The sequence below is a fragment of the Anarhichas minor genome, unplaced genomic scaffold, assembly GCF_050575085.1.
Source record: "Anarhichas minor isolate MPS153535 unplaced genomic scaffold, ASM5057508v1 ptg000052l, whole genome shotgun sequence".
NCBI lineage: Eukaryota > Metazoa > Chordata > Actinopteri > Perciformes > Anarhichadidae > Anarhichas > Anarhichas minor.
In genome coordinates this window covers 3,185,893-3,203,944 of record NW_027466498.1, presented here as the reverse complement: position 1 = coordinate 3,203,944, position 18,052 = coordinate 3,185,893, and the positions used below count along the sequence as shown (strand labels likewise).

The 18,052-nt window shown below is 42.9% G+C and overlaps 2 protein-coding genes across 2 annotated transcripts; both read left to right on the top strand.

Annotated features, from left to right (window-relative positions):
• The first annotated feature begins 4,244 nt into the window (after nucleotides 1-4,244).
• Nucleotides 4,245-5,234, top strand: LOC142931485 (trace amine-associated receptor 1-like). Its single transcript, XM_076075413.1, has one exon. It carries the CDS (start codon nucleotides 4,245-4,247, stop codon nucleotides 5,232-5,234), a length of 990 nt encoding a protein of 329 aa, XP_075931528.1.
• A 9,523-nt stretch (nucleotides 5,235-14,757) lies between these two features.
• On the top strand, nucleotides 14,758-15,702 carry LOC142931484 (trace amine-associated receptor 13c-like). Its single transcript, XM_076075412.1, has one exon. It carries the CDS (start codon nucleotides 14,758-14,760, stop codon nucleotides 15,700-15,702), a length of 945 nt encoding a protein of 314 aa, XP_075931527.1.
• Nucleotides 15,703-18,052: the final 2,350 nt, after the last annotated feature.

Here is an 18,052-nt window from a genome sequence, read left to right as displayed (position 1 = left end):
ACTCCCCACTCTGGAGAAAAATCTCCTACCCAGATGGCCCAGCAGGACAGCTGTGAAAGAGAGGGACGGGAGGGAGAAGGCTAAACAGGCTCACTACTTCAACCGCCGTCATGGAGTAGTGGCCCTGCGACCAGGAGATGTTGTATTCTCCAAGTTGGACCATGAAAAGTCATGGTCTTTGCCAGCGGTGATCTCAAGCGAGAGCACCACCCCGAGATCCTTCGTCATCAGGACGCAGCATGGAGCAGAGCTGCGGCGGAACCGCCGTCACCTCCAACCAGTGCCGGTTCCCCAGCCCATCCCAGCAGAGCACGAGGAAATCACAGGGACAGACACACACTCTGACGGAGCTAACATGTTAGAGACTGTTCCTGTCAGTCAGACAGGTTGTGGCTACACCCACAACCCCTCTACCCGGTCAGACTGTGACCAGATCTGGACGGGTGTGCAAGCAAGTCGACGGGCTTGACCTGTAGAAGTGCAGATTATATGGCCTTTGGGGGGGGGAAGAGAAAAGAAAAGTTGTACTGACATGGATGTGGTAATGTTGATTTGTGAAAAAAAAGAAAGTTATACAGCCATTGATGTTGATAATGTTTATTTGTTGTTGATTGGAAAGAGACCAGTGTATGTTGAAATGTCTCCATTTGAGTTAATCTTGGTTTATGTTATGTGCTGTCTGAATAGCCATTCTCAGTTAAAGTGTTCCTTTGATGTTACAAAGGAACATCAAAGTGTTCCTTTGATGTTACATAACACTCACAAGACATAACACTCACAAGAGTGAAGCCCGCTGCACCCACAGAGTAACGGTTTGGCTGAAAAGACTGTTCAGACAAAGCCCTCAAGCACAGCGGATATACCCGTACCTCAGTTACTGGAACACACCATTTGATGGACTGAAGTCGCCAGCGCAGCTGCTAATGAGCAGGCGTCTGCGCTCAATCCTATCAATCACGGAAAAACAACTGCAACCTGAACTTGTCTGTCACAGCTCACTGCAGGAGGCAACTGTGCCAACAAAGACAAAAACAATACTACGACAGGAATGCTAGGAGTGCCATGCACTAGAAGGAGCTATGGTCCGTTTCCAGCTTCTCACGGGGACATGGGAACCCGCAACAGTCGTCGAGCCAGCAGGTACCCAGAGATCCTACAACATTCGCACAGATGGAGGTCACATGCTCAGGCGTAACCGGCGTCACCTCCTGCAGACGTGTGAAAGTGGCGCAGGCCAGGTACTTCCACCAAACAACCACCAGATGGAGCCTGAGGACACTGAGTCTCAAACAGTACAGCAGGACACTGCAGGTCATACAGGTCCCAAAAAGCCACCAGACTACTACCACAAGATCAGGCCGCATAGTGACTTGCACCCAACAGAAGAACTGAAGGATATGTTCATGAAAAAAGTTTGAAATAGTTGAAATGCCGTTTTAGCATGAAATGTTTGTATGATCAAGTTCCATTAAGAAAATGCACATTTTTTTGTTTCAAAAGAAAGGGGATATAGTATCCTGGATACTTCCAGTTCAGGTAACTATCGTGTTGTGATGATGTCAACAATGTGCACAGTAGTGTGACACGTGATAACAATAAAGATGGACGCCCCACCACGCCCTGTGAGACAAACTGGTATCATTCGTTTTGATTGGACAATACACAGAATACTACATAGGCTATTGTGCCGAATACACAGTGCCGAATACACAGAGCGAAAGCACAGGGCACAACCTCTTGTATTATATTATATTTGTTTTACTTCTGTAAAAATGTTTTTACTTTGGTTGTCGCCTTTATTCCAAAATGGTAGAGGCATAGCTCTGCTGCTGCACACTGATGTTGCAATTGACGACAATTAGCTTCCACTTATAGTAGTGATAGTTCTTTACTTCTGCATTTTGTTGTGCAACCCTCTGTTAAATGAATGTTGAGTGTAAATATGTGTCCCACACATAAGTTCTCCATCCTTTCACTGCCCATGCCAGGGCCTCTTTTTCTGTTGTGGAGAACTTACTCTCAGCGGCTGACAGTGTGCTGGAAGCAAAGGCAATAATACATTTAGCATTGTCTGTTTGTCATTTTTAAAAACTATGTAATGAATTGTGAAGTGATATTCACCTAGTACATTAGTCACTGGGACAGTATGCCCAACCTTACTCCCTTAGGGTCTGTTAACATTTTTGAAGTGACTAGTGCAGGGGTCGGCAACCTTTACTATCCAAAGAGCCATTTTGCCCTATTTTCCACCAAATAAAATTTGTCTGGAGCTATAAAAGCTATTTGATATCACAGCTTATATAGTTTTATATATAGTTATATTATATATACAAAAACTATAGTTTGTTGTATTTCTGAAAATATAGAACAAGAATAAAGACAATTCTTCACATTTTATTGCTGTTTTACCTGTTATAACAATATCAAACTCTTATGAAGAGGAGAAAAAAACTTGAGAACAGGGGTAGGGGAAAACAGTTGAGAAATCGGGATAGAGGATTTAACTGTGGGAATAATCAACATACAAGATTCTGTTCATTCTTGCTTATAAATTATATTCTCTCTGAACACGTTTCTCTTTTTGGTGAACGTCATGTGAGATAACTTCTTCGATTAGCGCAATATTCCTGCTCTTCTTTATATTTCCTCATCTCTCCCCCGTGTGTCACGGTGTGTGTAAACCTCGCTCGAGTCAGGAAACTTGTCAGAATACCCATATTTGATTGGCTGAGCTGCATCACCTGATGTGATTTGCAATGCGTTGGTCGGTGTGTTTCCTGCACCGCCGAACAAGTACCGTAACGGCTGAATAAGAGGCGCCGGTTAAAGGCGCTTAATATGTGCCTAATATGTATAATTCCGTATTATCTATCAGATTTAGGACCTGGGTCCGGATCCGGTCCGCCAGTTGGGGACCCCTGATGTAGACTCGGGGAGCTGCAACAGAGGGGCTGAAGAGCCGCATGCGGCTCCCGAGCCGCAGGTTGCCTACCCCTGGACTAGTGTAATGGCAAAATATATTGAACTCTGTGTGTCAAATACAGACGCTGTATGTCCGTGTTGTGAACCCGAAACTTACGTGTGGTTAAAACTATGCAGTAATGAGGAACTTGCAGGTGAAAGTCTCATCTTACCTTGAAACCGTAACTGATTCCCAGTTGAACACATCTAGCAGAAACTAGATAATGAGCAGATCAAGACAGCCTGTGTCAAAAGACCTGTACTCCCCTATGTATGATTTATCTAGAGGAGGGGGCCTTTGTATGCATAAAATAATATGGTGTCTGATACTTCGTCGAAGCTTTGCCACAGTCTACTCAATACGTAGCTGTTGGGTTTTCTTCCCTCTTGCAAGAGAATAAACGGACAAAGACAAACTTCAATCTTGTTAACTTTATTATTGATTTGTGAACAAAAACTCTTCTCCCGATTAACATAGAAATCTTCCACAACACTAGCTAGAGAGACAGAGCACTCATAAATACAACCTGAAACTGACCGCATATGAGGCAAAAACATCTGTCCAGCTGACTATGTAAGTGTGAGATTGCAACTGTGTTTAAATATGTTTTGAGGAGCTACCTAATGGTCATACTTCAGTGGTTTTTATTTGGTTTTAATTTAATCATTGATTGCAAATCCTATTTTTAAGTGAGGTTACTTGGTTGATAGCTAATCATCACTGACAGTGCCATAAATGCACTTCATACAGCATACAGCAATTCTAAGATGTATGGGTTTATCAAGAGAAGCCAAAGTCATTAAACAGCTAAGACTCGATGTTCACATTTTTATCAGTCTTCTTTTCTTTTTTTTAAGTAACATTTCAGTTTGATTCTGATTTACCTGTATAAGTTTTGTGCCAAGTAGACAGAATTTAAGTTTCCTGCTCCAGTTCAGTTTACAGTATAGTCCTCGTTATATTGACAAGACTTGGAACTATGCCACGTTTTCTACCTCAGCCAATGTTTTAGCGATTTGTCACATATTTTTGAGTTTGTAACAGCTTCTTATTTTCACAGGATTTCCCCTTACTGCCTTCTGTACGAATTAGCATTTTACTGACTTTTAATGATTCACCATCGTGACCAGCACTACATTGCAATAAACGAGAAAAGTACTTGACTGACTTTTACACTAAGATCATTGCTAAATTAACAAAGTAATTTTCATCATTTCAGCATTGATTTTATTTTGAATAAAGAAATGTATTAACCTTATAATTTTCGCCTCCCTCCAAACAGATGGAGCCAGTGCTCTGCTACAAGTCCAGAAACAGATCATGTCTGAGGACCATCTATCCTTTGCCCATACGAATCACTGTCTACATGATTCTAGGGGTCACAGTCATTCTAACAGTGTTTGGTAACCTTTTGGTCACTATTTCAATTGTCTATTTTAAGCAGCTCCATACTCCAACCAATTACTTGATTGCCTCTCTGGCTGTATCCGACCTTCTTTTAGGGCTGCTAGTCATGTTCCCCAGTATGTTTCAATGTGTAGAGTCCTGCTGGTATTTTGGTGATGTCTTCTGTAAAGTCTACATGAGTTCTGATGTCATGTTGTGTACAACATCAATTCTAAATTTGGCATTTATATCACTTGACCGCCACTATGCTGTTTGCCAACCTCTAGTATACAGAAGAAAAATGTCTGTTAATGTTGTGTTGATCATGATTCTGCTCAGTTGGAGTATTTCAGCTCTCATTGGCTTTGGAATGATTTTTCTCAAGTTAAATCTTTGGGGGATTGAAGAATTCTACAATAACCACATTGTGTGTGAAGGGGAATGTGTTTTATTTCAGAGTGGACTGTCAAGTACAGTCTCATCAGCACTTTCCTTTTATATTCCAGGAATAATAATGCTTGCCGTTTACCTTAAGATTTTCTTAGTGGCACGGAGACAGTTGCACAGAATACAGAACGCAAACTCAGAAAGAATATCAAATACGAGCCAGACAAAAGCCACTACAACACTTGCTATCATAATGGGGGCGTTTCTTTCTTTTTGGACTCCTTTTTTTGTCTGTAACATCATTGATCCCTTTATCAGTTACTCAACACCACCAGCATTGTTTAAAATACTTGTATGGGTGGGCTACTTGAATTCTACTGTGAATCCTTTAATATATGCATTATTTTATAGTTGGTTCAGGAAGGCACTTAGATTATTCACTTCAGGTAACATCTTTAAATCTGACATTTCAGAAACAACACTTTTCAGCATGAATTGAAGCAAAGCCAAAAAAAGAGTGAAAAAGTGGATACAGACAAAATCATTGAAAATAAGGTATACGTGTAATGTTGCTCCCATCAAGCTGCTAAGAGGCCAACAGTAAAGACCAATGTTTAGGGGCCCCAGTGACTGAACATTCTAGCTCCAAGACTTTCATTTTCCAAAGCAGAAGAACGGCAACAACAGAACATCAGTACTTTTGGTCAGATTCTGCGGTGGGTCTACGGAAAGCCAGCACTCCTGTGACAATAAGCCTTAATCTTCTTCTGGGAACTAAAGGATAGCCTGGATACTCTTTATTATTTGATTTCAATTAGTGATATTTAATGAGAGATGTTATGGTGAACATGTGAGACTACATCAATGGATCAAAGTTCTTTATTAGATTTTATTGGAATTGTATTGCATTCAAAAGTATATATGTTGACACCAGTCAACATATATACTTTTTGAATGCACTTTAATGTTAAAGCGTATGTACCAGCATACGCTTTAACATTTAAAGGTTGACCTCACAAACCCTGATACCAGGAAGCCTCAATTGGCTCAGGCCAATTGGATCAGTTTCCATGGTAGCTTTGGTCAGACATGAAATATGAAACAGAAATGACTGAAAATAAGCCTGATTTTGATATTAGAATATTTAAAATCAAACAGAGCTATGATATGTGTGTTATTGTTTTTTGTGTTTCCATACTTAAAAGAACAGTGATATTTAGTGGCATCTAGTGGTGAGGTTGCAGATTGCAAGCAAAAACATGACCCTCCGCTCACCCCTCCGTTTCCAAGTGGGTCAGAGAACTATGGTGGCCTTCAGATATGGAGAGTTATGTTTAGGATTTTATAACTACAAAGAGCTACTCTGACAGATGCGGCCGTGAATGTCTTCGACAATCGAAGACCGCGTCCCGGAGTGTAGCGTATTTCCCGCTGGACTCTGTGATGCTGGAAATTATGTAGTGCAAATATTCCACCAGTTCCTGTCGCACAAACATGCATTATGTTGATCTATATCAAGTATAGACCACATCATGTAAATGTCATGTAAATCGGATTCCGTTTGTCACATAACCCTGTTTTCCTGTTGCCAGTAGATGGCGCTATGACTTTGAGTGAAAATTGGCTTGTAGACATCCTCACGCCATGACTGTTATCAAGTGTGGCAAGTTTGGGACAGATTTGAGCAAGTCCAGTGGAGTTACATCAGCATGTTGTTTAATGGCATGTTGTTTAACGCATTGTACATGGCTGCCACGCTACGGCTACGCCATTCCATCAAACGTAAAGCTGTGAGAAACGTTTAACTGCAAAGGTCTTTAGATTGTAAACTTGACTACAACGCTTTATAGGGGGCGCTATTGAGCCGACTTGTCACTCTGAAGCATTAAAATCCCATCAGAAGACTACATGCACAATTTTAAATGTGTGTGCAAATGTTTGGTTCTGGTTGGAGCAAAACACCACAAAAACACCTTCGGTTTTCATGGCACGGCAACGGCCTTTCACGAAATAACAAAGTTTGAGTAACTTTTCATCACTAAGGTCTTTAGATTGTACTGACCAAATTTGAAGTTGATCTGATTAATTCCCTAGGAGGAGCTTAAGTACAGTGCCTGGAAATAGCAAAAACTACACTAGAAATTCATACAAAATTCAAAATGGCTGACTTCCGGTTGGATTTAGGATAAGGCCCCAAGAGACTGATATTTAAGTCCACACGTGATCAGTGGTGTGTAGGAAATACTTCGTTACTGTACTTAAGTCGTTTTTTTGGATATCTTTACTTTACTACTTATATTTCTGTTGACTTTTACTTTTACTTCACTACATTTTGCAAAGAAAACTGATACTTTTACTCCGATACATTTCCCCTGAAACCTTCGTTACTCGCTACAAAATCAAATCTATCTTTAGAAACAAAATGAATCATGAGATCAACGTCGGGGACTGTGGTGGAACACAGACTGCAAGCAAGCAGGTTTGGCGAATCAGTGGTCCTAGCTTGCAAGTTAAATCATTGGTTAATCACGTTAATGCGCAATTGCAAACAAGTGCTCTCAAAGCCGCGGTGTTTTGATTCCCAGTGATGCCCAGGATGCTAGATAGCGAGCGACTACATGAGTAGAATTCCACTCTACGATGACTGATTTCATGATGGAAGCAGAAATGGAAGCACCTGCTACTCCCGCAACAAACGACGGTGGTACCGAAGACCAACACCCGTGAATCGCTAGCGAGTTAGTGAGCTGAGGAAGTGTTGACAGTTGTGCAGCACTAGTTGGCTAACGTTAGCTATAGCTAGCCACCACACCATAGGATTGACAGGAGCCGCGAGAGCGCAGCATTAGGGAAATCCTTCAAGCTGTCTGTGAAGCTGAACACAGCGGCCTGTGAAAGGCTGTTTAGCATCGCAGGACTAGACTTCAGCCCAAGAAGAGCGAGACGGAATTCTCGCAATTTTGAAAACCAACTTCTTTTGAAGATGAACAGGACATTTTTCAGTTTCAAGTAATGACTGGGTTGCTGCTTTAGTATTGATCATGTTTTGATATTTGAGTCATTTTGTGGATGATCAGATGGAGTTATGATGGTAGCAGTCGCCCAATTGCAGATTCAGCTTGAGCAAAACCTTTGCCTATTGTGTTCAATTCAGTTTACAAGGCAGGTGTCCTTTCTCAAAATACTGACCTGATGCATCAAGTGGATATTTTTTGCTGAACACAACATTATGCATTTGCCCTCTACATCCTCTAGTCGGAATGAGCATACTTATAAAAGCACTGTTACAACTCCTTCATAGTGTCATATTGCTTTTCGGAGAATTATGATGATAAGTTCATAGTAGATGCAAAAGTATACTTATGTACAATATATTATGTTGAACATTGTTGCTCCTGGATGGATCACAGCCAACCCAATTATTTTCAACACAACTCCTTGTCCTTGGTGATGGTGGCCACAGCACTTAAAAGAATAAACTTCATAATTCTCAAAATTCTGACGGTTTGCTTTTTTATTAACAGCATTTACTTGTACTTTTACTTTCAATACTTAAGTACATTTAATATCAGAAAATTACTTTAAGTACAATAAATATCAGATACTTTAAGACTTTTACTCAAGTAGTATTCTAATAGGTGACTTTTTACTTTTACTGGAGTAGTTTTCCAGTAAGGTATCTTTACTTTTACTCCAGTATGGCTTTTGAGTACTTTATACACCACTGCACGTGATATACGTATGTGCCTACCAAATTTTGTAAATCTATGTTAAACGTACTGCGAGGGCTGCTTTGTCGAAATCTTGTAGGGGGTACTATCGAGCCAACTTGCCACTCTGAAGCATTAAAACCATAATAAGTAACTAGATTTTGGGCTTTCAATCTGTCTGCCAAGTTTGCTTATGTTTTGAGCATTTTTAGACGCTCAAAAGCACCTTCGTTTTTCACGGCAACGGCGTTCAACGAAACATCAAAAGCTTCATGAACTGGCATTATGAACTTCTTACATTTGTGTGGAACTAATTTGATGTTGATCTGATTTCCCTATTAAGAGAAACAAGCCAAAGTTTAGAGACTTTAACTTCCTGTTACCAGTAGGTGGCGCTATGACTATTACACATAATTGGCCTGTAGATGTCTTCAAGACTGGAGTCTCATCAAAGATGTGAAATCTGGAAAAGATCTGACTATGTTTATTCTTTCATGGCGAAGGATCGAAATTTGCTGAGCCGCCAAGTCGCCGCCCTTTTACAAATTCTTAGAATCTTCACAATGAAGCATTATCAAGGTCTTAAGGCTTTTCTGACAAAATTTGAGAGGGATCTGATTAATCTGTGAAGAGGAGGACATAAAAGTACATGTTATGGTTGGTTATACTGGACCCATAAGCTGACACAGAGACGGCAGTAACCTATTAAAACCCATTCCTTCACCGGTGAAGGAATGGGTTTTAATAGGTTAGAGCAGGGGGAGAATGCAGGTAGAGAGGTGAGGCGGCATGAGTGGCGGCGGCTGGGCTGCGACGTAGGCACCGAGATCTTGAGACACAGGAAAAAGATGTTAATCGTAATTTCAAAAATAGAGAACACAAGAAAATACTCTGGTCGAGAAACAGACACAGACGGCCAAGGTTCTAGCTACCACTGAGCTGACGAAACAATCTGGCGATGAGAGGGAAGGAAGCCGGGGTACTTGAACTGCATGAGCTTGATGATCTGATTGCAGGCAGGTGCGGAGATGAGCCCATGAGCCCCCACAGTGTTCCAGGCATTGGTAAATGACGTACTCCAGGACTTTCCGAACCGTTTTGTGTTTGTTTATTTAGATGACATCCTCATCTACTCAGCGAACCTTCAGGAGCACCGTCCGGATGGTTCTCCACCGCCTACTGGAGAACAAACTGTTTGTTAAGGCTGAAAAATGCGAGTTCAATGTGACCTCAGTTCAGTTCCTGGGGTTCATTATCGAGAGGTGTCAAGTTAGGACAGATCCGGAAAAGATCAAGACAGTGACTGAATGGCCGGCCCCCTCCTCTCGGAAACAGCTTCAACAATTCCTGGGGTTTGCCAACTTCTACCGCCGATTCATCTGGAACTACAGCAAGCAAGGTAGCAGGCCCCCTCTCTAGACTCACGTCCTCCAAAACCCTGTTTGTATTGTAAGAAGATTGTAGAAAATATGAAAGCATAAAAGTATAACCGTTACAACATATAACTTGTTTGATTTAAAAGCATAACCTTTAACGCATATAACCTGTTTCATTTCATGATATAAGTGATTAAACATATAAATTGCAAATACGCTTTATGTAAAATGGTTACTCAAACATATAATCCTTCCTGTTCAAAACAGGATCAAACCAGTTACATTCTGTCTGACCTAAAAACAGGATGACCCATGTGTGAGTGACGCATGAAGGTAAGTTCCCTGGGCAGTGTTAGTCAAAAATGGTGAGAAACATAAAATAGGCAATAGTAAAGTATAGACGGTCTACATAACTATTCATACTGGGTGTTAGGGTTACATCCTACTGAGAGTGCCTAGGGCGTAGCCGTACAAGACTCAGAAAGACAATAATTCCGAAATCCTAACGATTCAGCTACGGGGTGAGATAAAGGCCGAAGGTATTTTTCTGACACCTCTGTGGGACACTAGCTCATGAAGGTTGGTCGGATTACCACCGTGTTAGGTGTGAGCCTGCACCGCTTTTCCCGGGGCAGGACCCGTTCACGCTACAGTATGGACACCAGAAGCCGGCCAGGCGTTCCAACTCCTCAAGGAGCGGTTCTCCTCTTCCCCCATCCTGAATCATCCCAGTGACACTCGACAGTTCTTCGTCGAAGTAGACGCCTCTGACACAGGGAGCCATCCTGTCACAACGTTCGGACTCTAAGCTCCGCCCCTGTGCTTACTATTCTCGCCGGTTGACTCCAGCGGGGAGAAATTATGACGTCGGAAACAGAGAATTGCTGGCAATCAAACTGGCTCTCAAGGAATGGAGACACTGGCTAGAGGGGGCCGTTCATCCATTCGTGGTCTGGACGGATAAAAACCTGGAGTACTTCCAGACCGCCAAGAGGTTAAACTCTCGCCAGGCTTGGTGGTCCCTGTTCTTCGGCCGCTTCAACTTTGCCATCTCCTACCATCCAGGCCACAAGAATACCAAACCCGACGCTCTCTCTCTCCAGTTATCCCCTGAGGGCCACGCCTCCAGTTCCACCTGGAGTACTCATCTGTCCTGGGTGGAATATGCTCACAACTCTTATACCTCATCTCAAATGGAGGGTCACACTCCATTTGAGGTCTCCCTGGGGTACCAGCCGCCTCTGTTCCCTGCTCAGGAGGCGGAGATAGCCGTTCCCTCAGTTCAGCTCCACCTCCGCCGGTGTAGGAGGGTGTGGAAGGAGACCCAGCCCGCTCTTCTCCGAACGGCAGAACAAAATAAACGCTTGGCGGATCGCCAATGCACCCCTGTTCCGCATAACCAAGTCGGTCAAAGGGTCTGGCTCTGCACCAAGGATATCCCTTTAAGGACCGAATCCCGGAAGATGTCCCCCCAGTTCATCGGCCCGTTTGAGATCCGGGCCATTATCAATCCTTCCTCAGTCCGTCTGAAACGCCCCTCGTCTGAAACTCCCCTCGTCCATAGTGGAGTCCACCCGACATTTCATGTCTTACAAATCAAACCAGTGTCCACCAGTGCCCTGAGCCCTCCGGCCAGACCCCTACCACCCGCCCGACTCATCGACGGATGTCCAGTTTATACGGTTAACCGTACAAACCACATGCTCCCTTGACCCGATCCCGTCCCCTCTTCTTCCGTCTATTGCGATTGAACTCCTTCCTTTCCTCACCCACCTCATCAACAAATCCCTCGTTTCAAGATGCTTTCCCACGGCTTTCAAGACTGCCAGTTATCCCCCTTCTGAAAAAACATCACTTGATGTCAAGAACTTCAGACCGGTTTCTCTTCTACCCTTTCTTTCCAAAACACTTGAACTGTCTTCCTATCTCCACCAAAACAACCTCTTGGACCCCAACCAGTCCGGGTTCAAAGTGGGTCACTCGACTGAGACAGCCCTCCTTGCGGTGACGGAGTCGCTTCACGCAGCGAGAGCTAAGTCTCTCTCCTCTGTCCTGATTCTCCTGGACCTGTCTGCGGCATTTGACACTGTGAACCACCAGATCCTCCTCTCCACCCTCGAGGGGATGGGCGTCTTAGGCTCTGCACTCTCCCTGTTTGCATCCTACCTGACAGGTCGATCCTACCAGGTGACATGGAGTGGGCCGTGTCGGAACCACGCATGCTGACTATGGGGGTTCCACAAGGTTCAGTCCTGGGCCCCCTTCTCTTCTCGCTCTACACAACATCTCTGGGTTCTGTTATTCGCTCGCATGACTTCTCTTACCACCCTTATGCTGATGACACCCAGCTGGTCTTGTCATTTCCCCCCGGTGACACTCAAGTGGAGGCACGCATCGCTGCGTGCTTGGCTGACATCTCGAAGTGGATGACGACACACCACCTCAAGCTCAACCTGGACAAAACCGAGCCACTGTTCCTCCCGGGGAAGGGTTGCCCGCACCGAGACCTGTCCATCACACCATTGACGATACCGTGGTGACGCCAACTCGGACTGCGAGAAACCTGGGTGTGACCCTGGATGACCAACTGTCGTTCTCAGCAAACATTGCATCGGTTACACGCTCCTGAAGATTCCTGCTCTACAACATCAGGAGGATTCGCCCCTTCCTCACTGATGAGACGGTGCAGGTGCTAATCCAGGCTCTTGTCATCTCCCGCCTGGACTGCTGCAACTCACTACTTGCCAGAGCCCCGGCGTCGGCCATCAGACCTCTGGAGCTTGTCCAGAAAGCTGCAGCTCGCCTGGTGTTCAATCACGCCAAGTTCTCCCACACAACTTCCCTTCTCCGTTCTCTACACTGGCTACCTGTAAGAGCTCGCATCCAGTTTAAGATTCTGGTGCTAGCCTACAGGGCAGTGAAAGGAACAGCTCCTTCCTATCTCCAGGCCTACACCCCCGCCCGACCACTTCGCTCTGCTGCCTCGGGGTGATTGGTTGCCCTGTTGCTCAGAGGTCCCTACGGCCGATCGACCTGGTCGCGGCTGTTTTCTGTCCTGGCCCCACAGTGGTGGAATGAACTCCCCACTGACGTCAGGACAGCGGAGTCGCTGCCCATCTTTCGGCGCAGGCTGAAAACTCACCTCTTCAAGAAGGCCTACCCTGAGCCTTCCACTTAGCACTTACAGTACTTAGCATCTATTGTATTCATACTAGCTTAGTGCACTTATTGTATTCATATTAGTTTGTGGCACTTATTGCATTTGTTTGTTTCTGCACTGTACGTTGGCGCTGGTTTATGCTCTTAGATGCTTGTTTGAAGAAAGGAGATGCACTTATGACTTCTGGTGACTAGTTGTTCTCTCGAAAACCGAAGTCGCTTTGGATAAAAGTGTCTGCTAAATGACTGTAATGTAATGTAATTTCTGGATTCTGGGGTCGGGGTCTCCAATACCTTGTGGATTGGGAAGGATACGGTCCAGAGGAACGTTCGTGGGTGTCCCGTTCAAGGATCCTCGACCCCACACTAATTCGGGATTTTTCCCCCATTGGAATGGTTAAGGTGAGACATTGACCTTGAATCATTATGGTCAGGCGTTAACCTTGAATGGTTTTGGTGAGGTGTTGACCTGGAATGATTAGGGTGAGGCATTCACGGGCGGCCGTGGCTGAATGGGTAGGGAGGGTTGTCCAGGCAACCGCAAGGTCGGTGGTTCAATCCTTGGCTGCTACGAGTGAAGTGGCCCTGAGCAAGTCACTGAACTGCTCCCCGGGCGCTTCTCAGCAGCCCACTTTATTAAGCTAGGGATGGGTTACATTTCATGTATGTGTATATGTATATGACGACTCTAATAAAATCATGTTTCAAATGTTTGAGGTTGGAAATTGACCTTGAATAGTTGAGGTTAGAAATTACCTTGAATGGTTAAGGTTAGGCATTGACCTTGAATGATTAGGTCAGGCATTGACCTCAAATGGTTAATGTTAGGCATTGTCCTGGGACAGTTGAGGGTAGTCATTGACCTTAAATGGTCAATGACTGGTTAGACATTGACCAAATGGTTAGACATTGACCTTAAATGGTTAAGGTTAGTCATTTACCTTTAATGGTTGAGGTTAGGCATTGGCCTTGAATGGATAATGCCATTTTACAATATACATGTTTTAAAGTACTGTTACCTGTTTGTTTGTCTACCATATTTTATTGTAAATTTGAATATGTTGCTGTTTTTAAATTATGTCTTGATTATCGTGTCGTGTTCATTGTTTATTGTTATGCACCATTGACCAAGTCAAATTCCTTGTATGTGTAACATACTTGGCAATAAATGGTTGTGGTTAGGCATTGACCTTGAATTGTGAAGGTTGTACATTGACCTTGAATGGTTAAGTTATGGCGTTGATCTCAAAGAGTTGAGGTTAGGAATTGACCTTGAATGTTTATGGTGTGACATTGACCTCGAGTGGTTTAGGTTAGGCATATATATACTTATGAAGTAAAAATATATACATATATGTACAAACGATATATGAAACTAATATTATATATAATATAATATTTTTGTTCTTAATTTACTATTTCTGCAATAGTGCCATATTACAGCTGTTTATGAGAAGAATTTTCCTCCTCAACTTTTGAAATACTCTGTTATACCAAAACAAATTAAGAATATTGTGTGTTGGGTTATATCATCTGCGTAGGATGATATAAGACCCTCTGATTGGATGGCTATTCTGTTAGTCAAATTTGTAGGTGGCGCTTATGCTGTCTTTTGTTATAAAGACAGAGATCAGCAGTGTCCCGCCCTAGCACAAACCTGTGTATCTTTGTCAAGGTTTTGGCATAGATCTTTGGGTTTATGATGTCTCTTGGCCTTTCTCAAGAGCAATACTGTTTTACAGGGTCAAATGCCTCATGTGTTGGAGCACAATTCAATATGGGGACCAAAGTTGCCCTCTATTTATTGTTTTCTTTGGGCATGCTCATTACCATTTTGGGGAACTCTGTTGTCATTGTGTCAGTAGGTCATTTCAAGCAGTTGCATCATCCTACCAATGTGCTTATTTTGTCTCTTGCTCTTGCGGACCTTCTTGTGGGTGTTACTGTGATGCCCTTCAGCGCCATCCGGACCATTCATGGCTGCTGGTTCTATGGGGATGACTTCTGTCTGCTGCACTCCAGTTTTGATTTGTTTCTCACCACTGTCTCTATTTTCCACCTAATTTGCATTGCTATAGACAGGCAACAGGCAATATGCAATCCTCTGCATTATTCAAGAATTTTCACAATGTCAGTGGCCTGGATTATGGTATGTGCTAGTTGGGCACTGGCTGCTGTCTATTCTTTTGGACTACTTTACTCAAAGGCCAACGAAGCAGGGATAGAAGATTATATGGCATCAATAAGTTGCCTTGGCAGCTGTAACCTTGTCTTTAACCCCCTTTGGGGACTCCTAGACAATGTAATCGGCTTTTTCTTTCCTTGCACTTTGATGGTTTGTCTGTACACTAACATATTTATTGTGGCTAATGAGCATGTAAAAAAAATTGAAGATATGAGCAAAAGTTCAATTAACAGAGGCAGAGGTGGGCTGATTAAACAGTCTGAGCATAAAGCTGCAAAAACTCTGGGTATTGTGCTTGGTGCATTCATCTTTTGTTGGATGCCCTTTTTTACAAATTCTATAATTGATGCCTACACTGGCTTCAGTACACCTGCTTCTGTCTTTGAAGCATTTGTTTGGTTGGGTTACTTCAATTCAACACTAAACCCAATTATTTACGCATTATTTTACCCCTGCTTCAGAAAATGTTTTTATTGTATTGTGACTCTAAAAATATTTTCCACAAATTCATCAACCATGACTATATCTGTTAAATGACATAGCTACAGTTAAAAACTATTCAAGATTTTCAAATAAGATATTTTTGAAACAAGTTCTTTGGCCAGCATTTAAAAACCTAAGAAACCTAATGATAGGATTTGCATAGTAGATGTTTGTGTTGAGCACATAGAGAGATCGATTCATATGATGGCATGTGTGTCATTTTGAATGTAGTGTTTGTTTTTGCAAGAGACTTGTAGAGCTGTGAGCTTACAGTTTTGAGAAAATTAGCCAAAGATTCAGAAAACGTGTAAACAAATGTGAAAAACAGTTATTAGGTGAAGTGAACACAATGTAAGCCAGTCACTGCATCATACAGATCTGTGTCCTTATTAGACTAGTTCACAGTAGTTATCCCTGGACATAAGCACATCTGAGCACATCTGAGCAGGATCTCAACTAATATTGTCTATTTGTTGGGTATACGATTTCATTTATGTTTTAATGTGCTCTAGAAAAAGCTCCTTAAACATCACCCAGTCAGACTAAAAGCTGTGTTAGGGTTAGGGTTAGATTTTACCTTCATGGTTTATATTTATGTGAAGCCTCATGAAAGCTTTGGATTTTCTTACTATTTTTGCTGAAACGATTTAAAGCTTCAAGGCTTCCTTCTCAGGAAGAACGGCGACACCTGGTGGCACAGAGGAATTAAAACGGCTGTTCAAGAGCGGACCTTAACGTCTCACTGTTTCAGTCCCAAAAAGTTTGTTATAGGCTATGTGTGCATTTTAATCTACTCATCCCCTTGTTCATTTATAGTAATGTTGAAGTAAAACTATACATTATTGTTGTATCACTCCAATAAAATAAATCATAAATGTGTTGTTCAGTTACATGCCATCTTTGTTTTTCTCCTGTGGTGGTGGTCAGTAGGCTCTATGTCCACTATAGGCGCTTACATTTGACCTTCATGGTTTATATTTATGTGAAAAGATTTCATATAAGTGGCAGTTTGATCAGTCCTTTGTGGAATGATTGTGATGCGATTAGGGAATAATTGTACACAGTGACAAAGTGAAAGAAGCAGTATATTGCATAATGTATTTTCAAGGTTTTAATTAAGAATCAATATTATATTTCCACTGTGCTGGGCTTCAGACAGCATCTCCCTTCTGGCTTACAATTTCCACAACACAGAGGCACTGGTAGAAAGAGGTATCGAGAGGCAACGAGATACATGTGGATAAAGTACATTCTGGGTGACCCAGTACTATTGTGGATCCTCAGACCTTTCCATGTGCTTTTGGCTCATGGTGACTTTGGCTCAGTGCTAGAGCGGGTCGTTCTTCAATCAGAGGATCGGTGGTTTGATCCCAAGCTCCGCTATCGACATCCCATTTAAGTTAGAGGGCAGTTAGTACTACCCTACTAGAGAGCTGCGCTCCATTAGTTCAGGATTACTTGTGGTTCCTAGAGTCTTAAAAAGTAGGATGGAGCCAGAGCCTTCAGTTATCAAGCACCTCTTTTGTGGAACCAGCTTCCTCGTTTCAGTCCGGGGGGCAAACACACTCACCACATTTTTAGGCTTAAGACTTTCCTTTTTGATAGTGCTTATAGTTAGGGCTGGCTCAGGTTTGCCTTGGAACAGCCCTTAGATAAACTGGTATAGGCTTAGACTACCGGGGGACTTCCTAGGATACACTGAGCTCCTCTCTCCTCTTCTTCATCTCTGTATGAATTGATATCCCATTAATGCTCATTACTAACTTTAGTTCTTCCCCGGAGTATTTGTGCTTTCTCGCCTCACAGGTTCCCATGGATCGCAGTTTTATCTGGACACTGGTCCTTCCACCCGCCATGGCCCTGCTGACTCCTACTATCTCTATTATTAACCTTATTACCGATACCATTAATGCACATTACTGACTTTGTTTCTTCCCCAGTCTTTGTGCTTTCTCCTCACAGGTTTCCATGGAGCATGGTTTCATCTGGACCTTGGTCCTTCCTCCTGACTCCAACTGCTAATATCACTTTTATTCTTACTCACTTACTATTTCATATTACCGATACCATTAATGCACATTATTGACCTGCTTCTTCACCAGAGTGTCTGTGCTTTCTCGCCTCACAGGTTCCTGTGTATCCGGGTTATACCTGGACCTGGTCTTGCCTCCTGCCGTGGTTCTGTCATACATTGAATGTGTTGTAATTCTGTTATCCTGTTCTACACATGACATCTATTGCACTTCTGTCCATCCTGGGAGAGGGATCCCTCCTCTGTTGCTCTCCCTAAGGTTTCTTCCTCTTTTCTCCCCGTTAAAGGTTTTTTTGGGGGGAGTTTTTCCTGTTCCGATGTGAGGGTTCTGGGACAAGAGGATGTAAAATGTGTACATATTGTAAAGCCCCC

Excerpts from the sequence above, each read along its gene's own strand:
- LOC142931485 (XM_076075413.1), top strand. The coding sequence starts at position 4,245 with ATGGAGCCAGTGCTCTGCTACAAGTCCAGAAACAGATCATGTCTGAGG.
- LOC142931484 (XM_076075412.1), top strand. The coding sequence starts at position 14,758 with ATGGGGACCAAAGTTGCCCTCTATTTATTGTTTTCTTTGGGCATGCTC.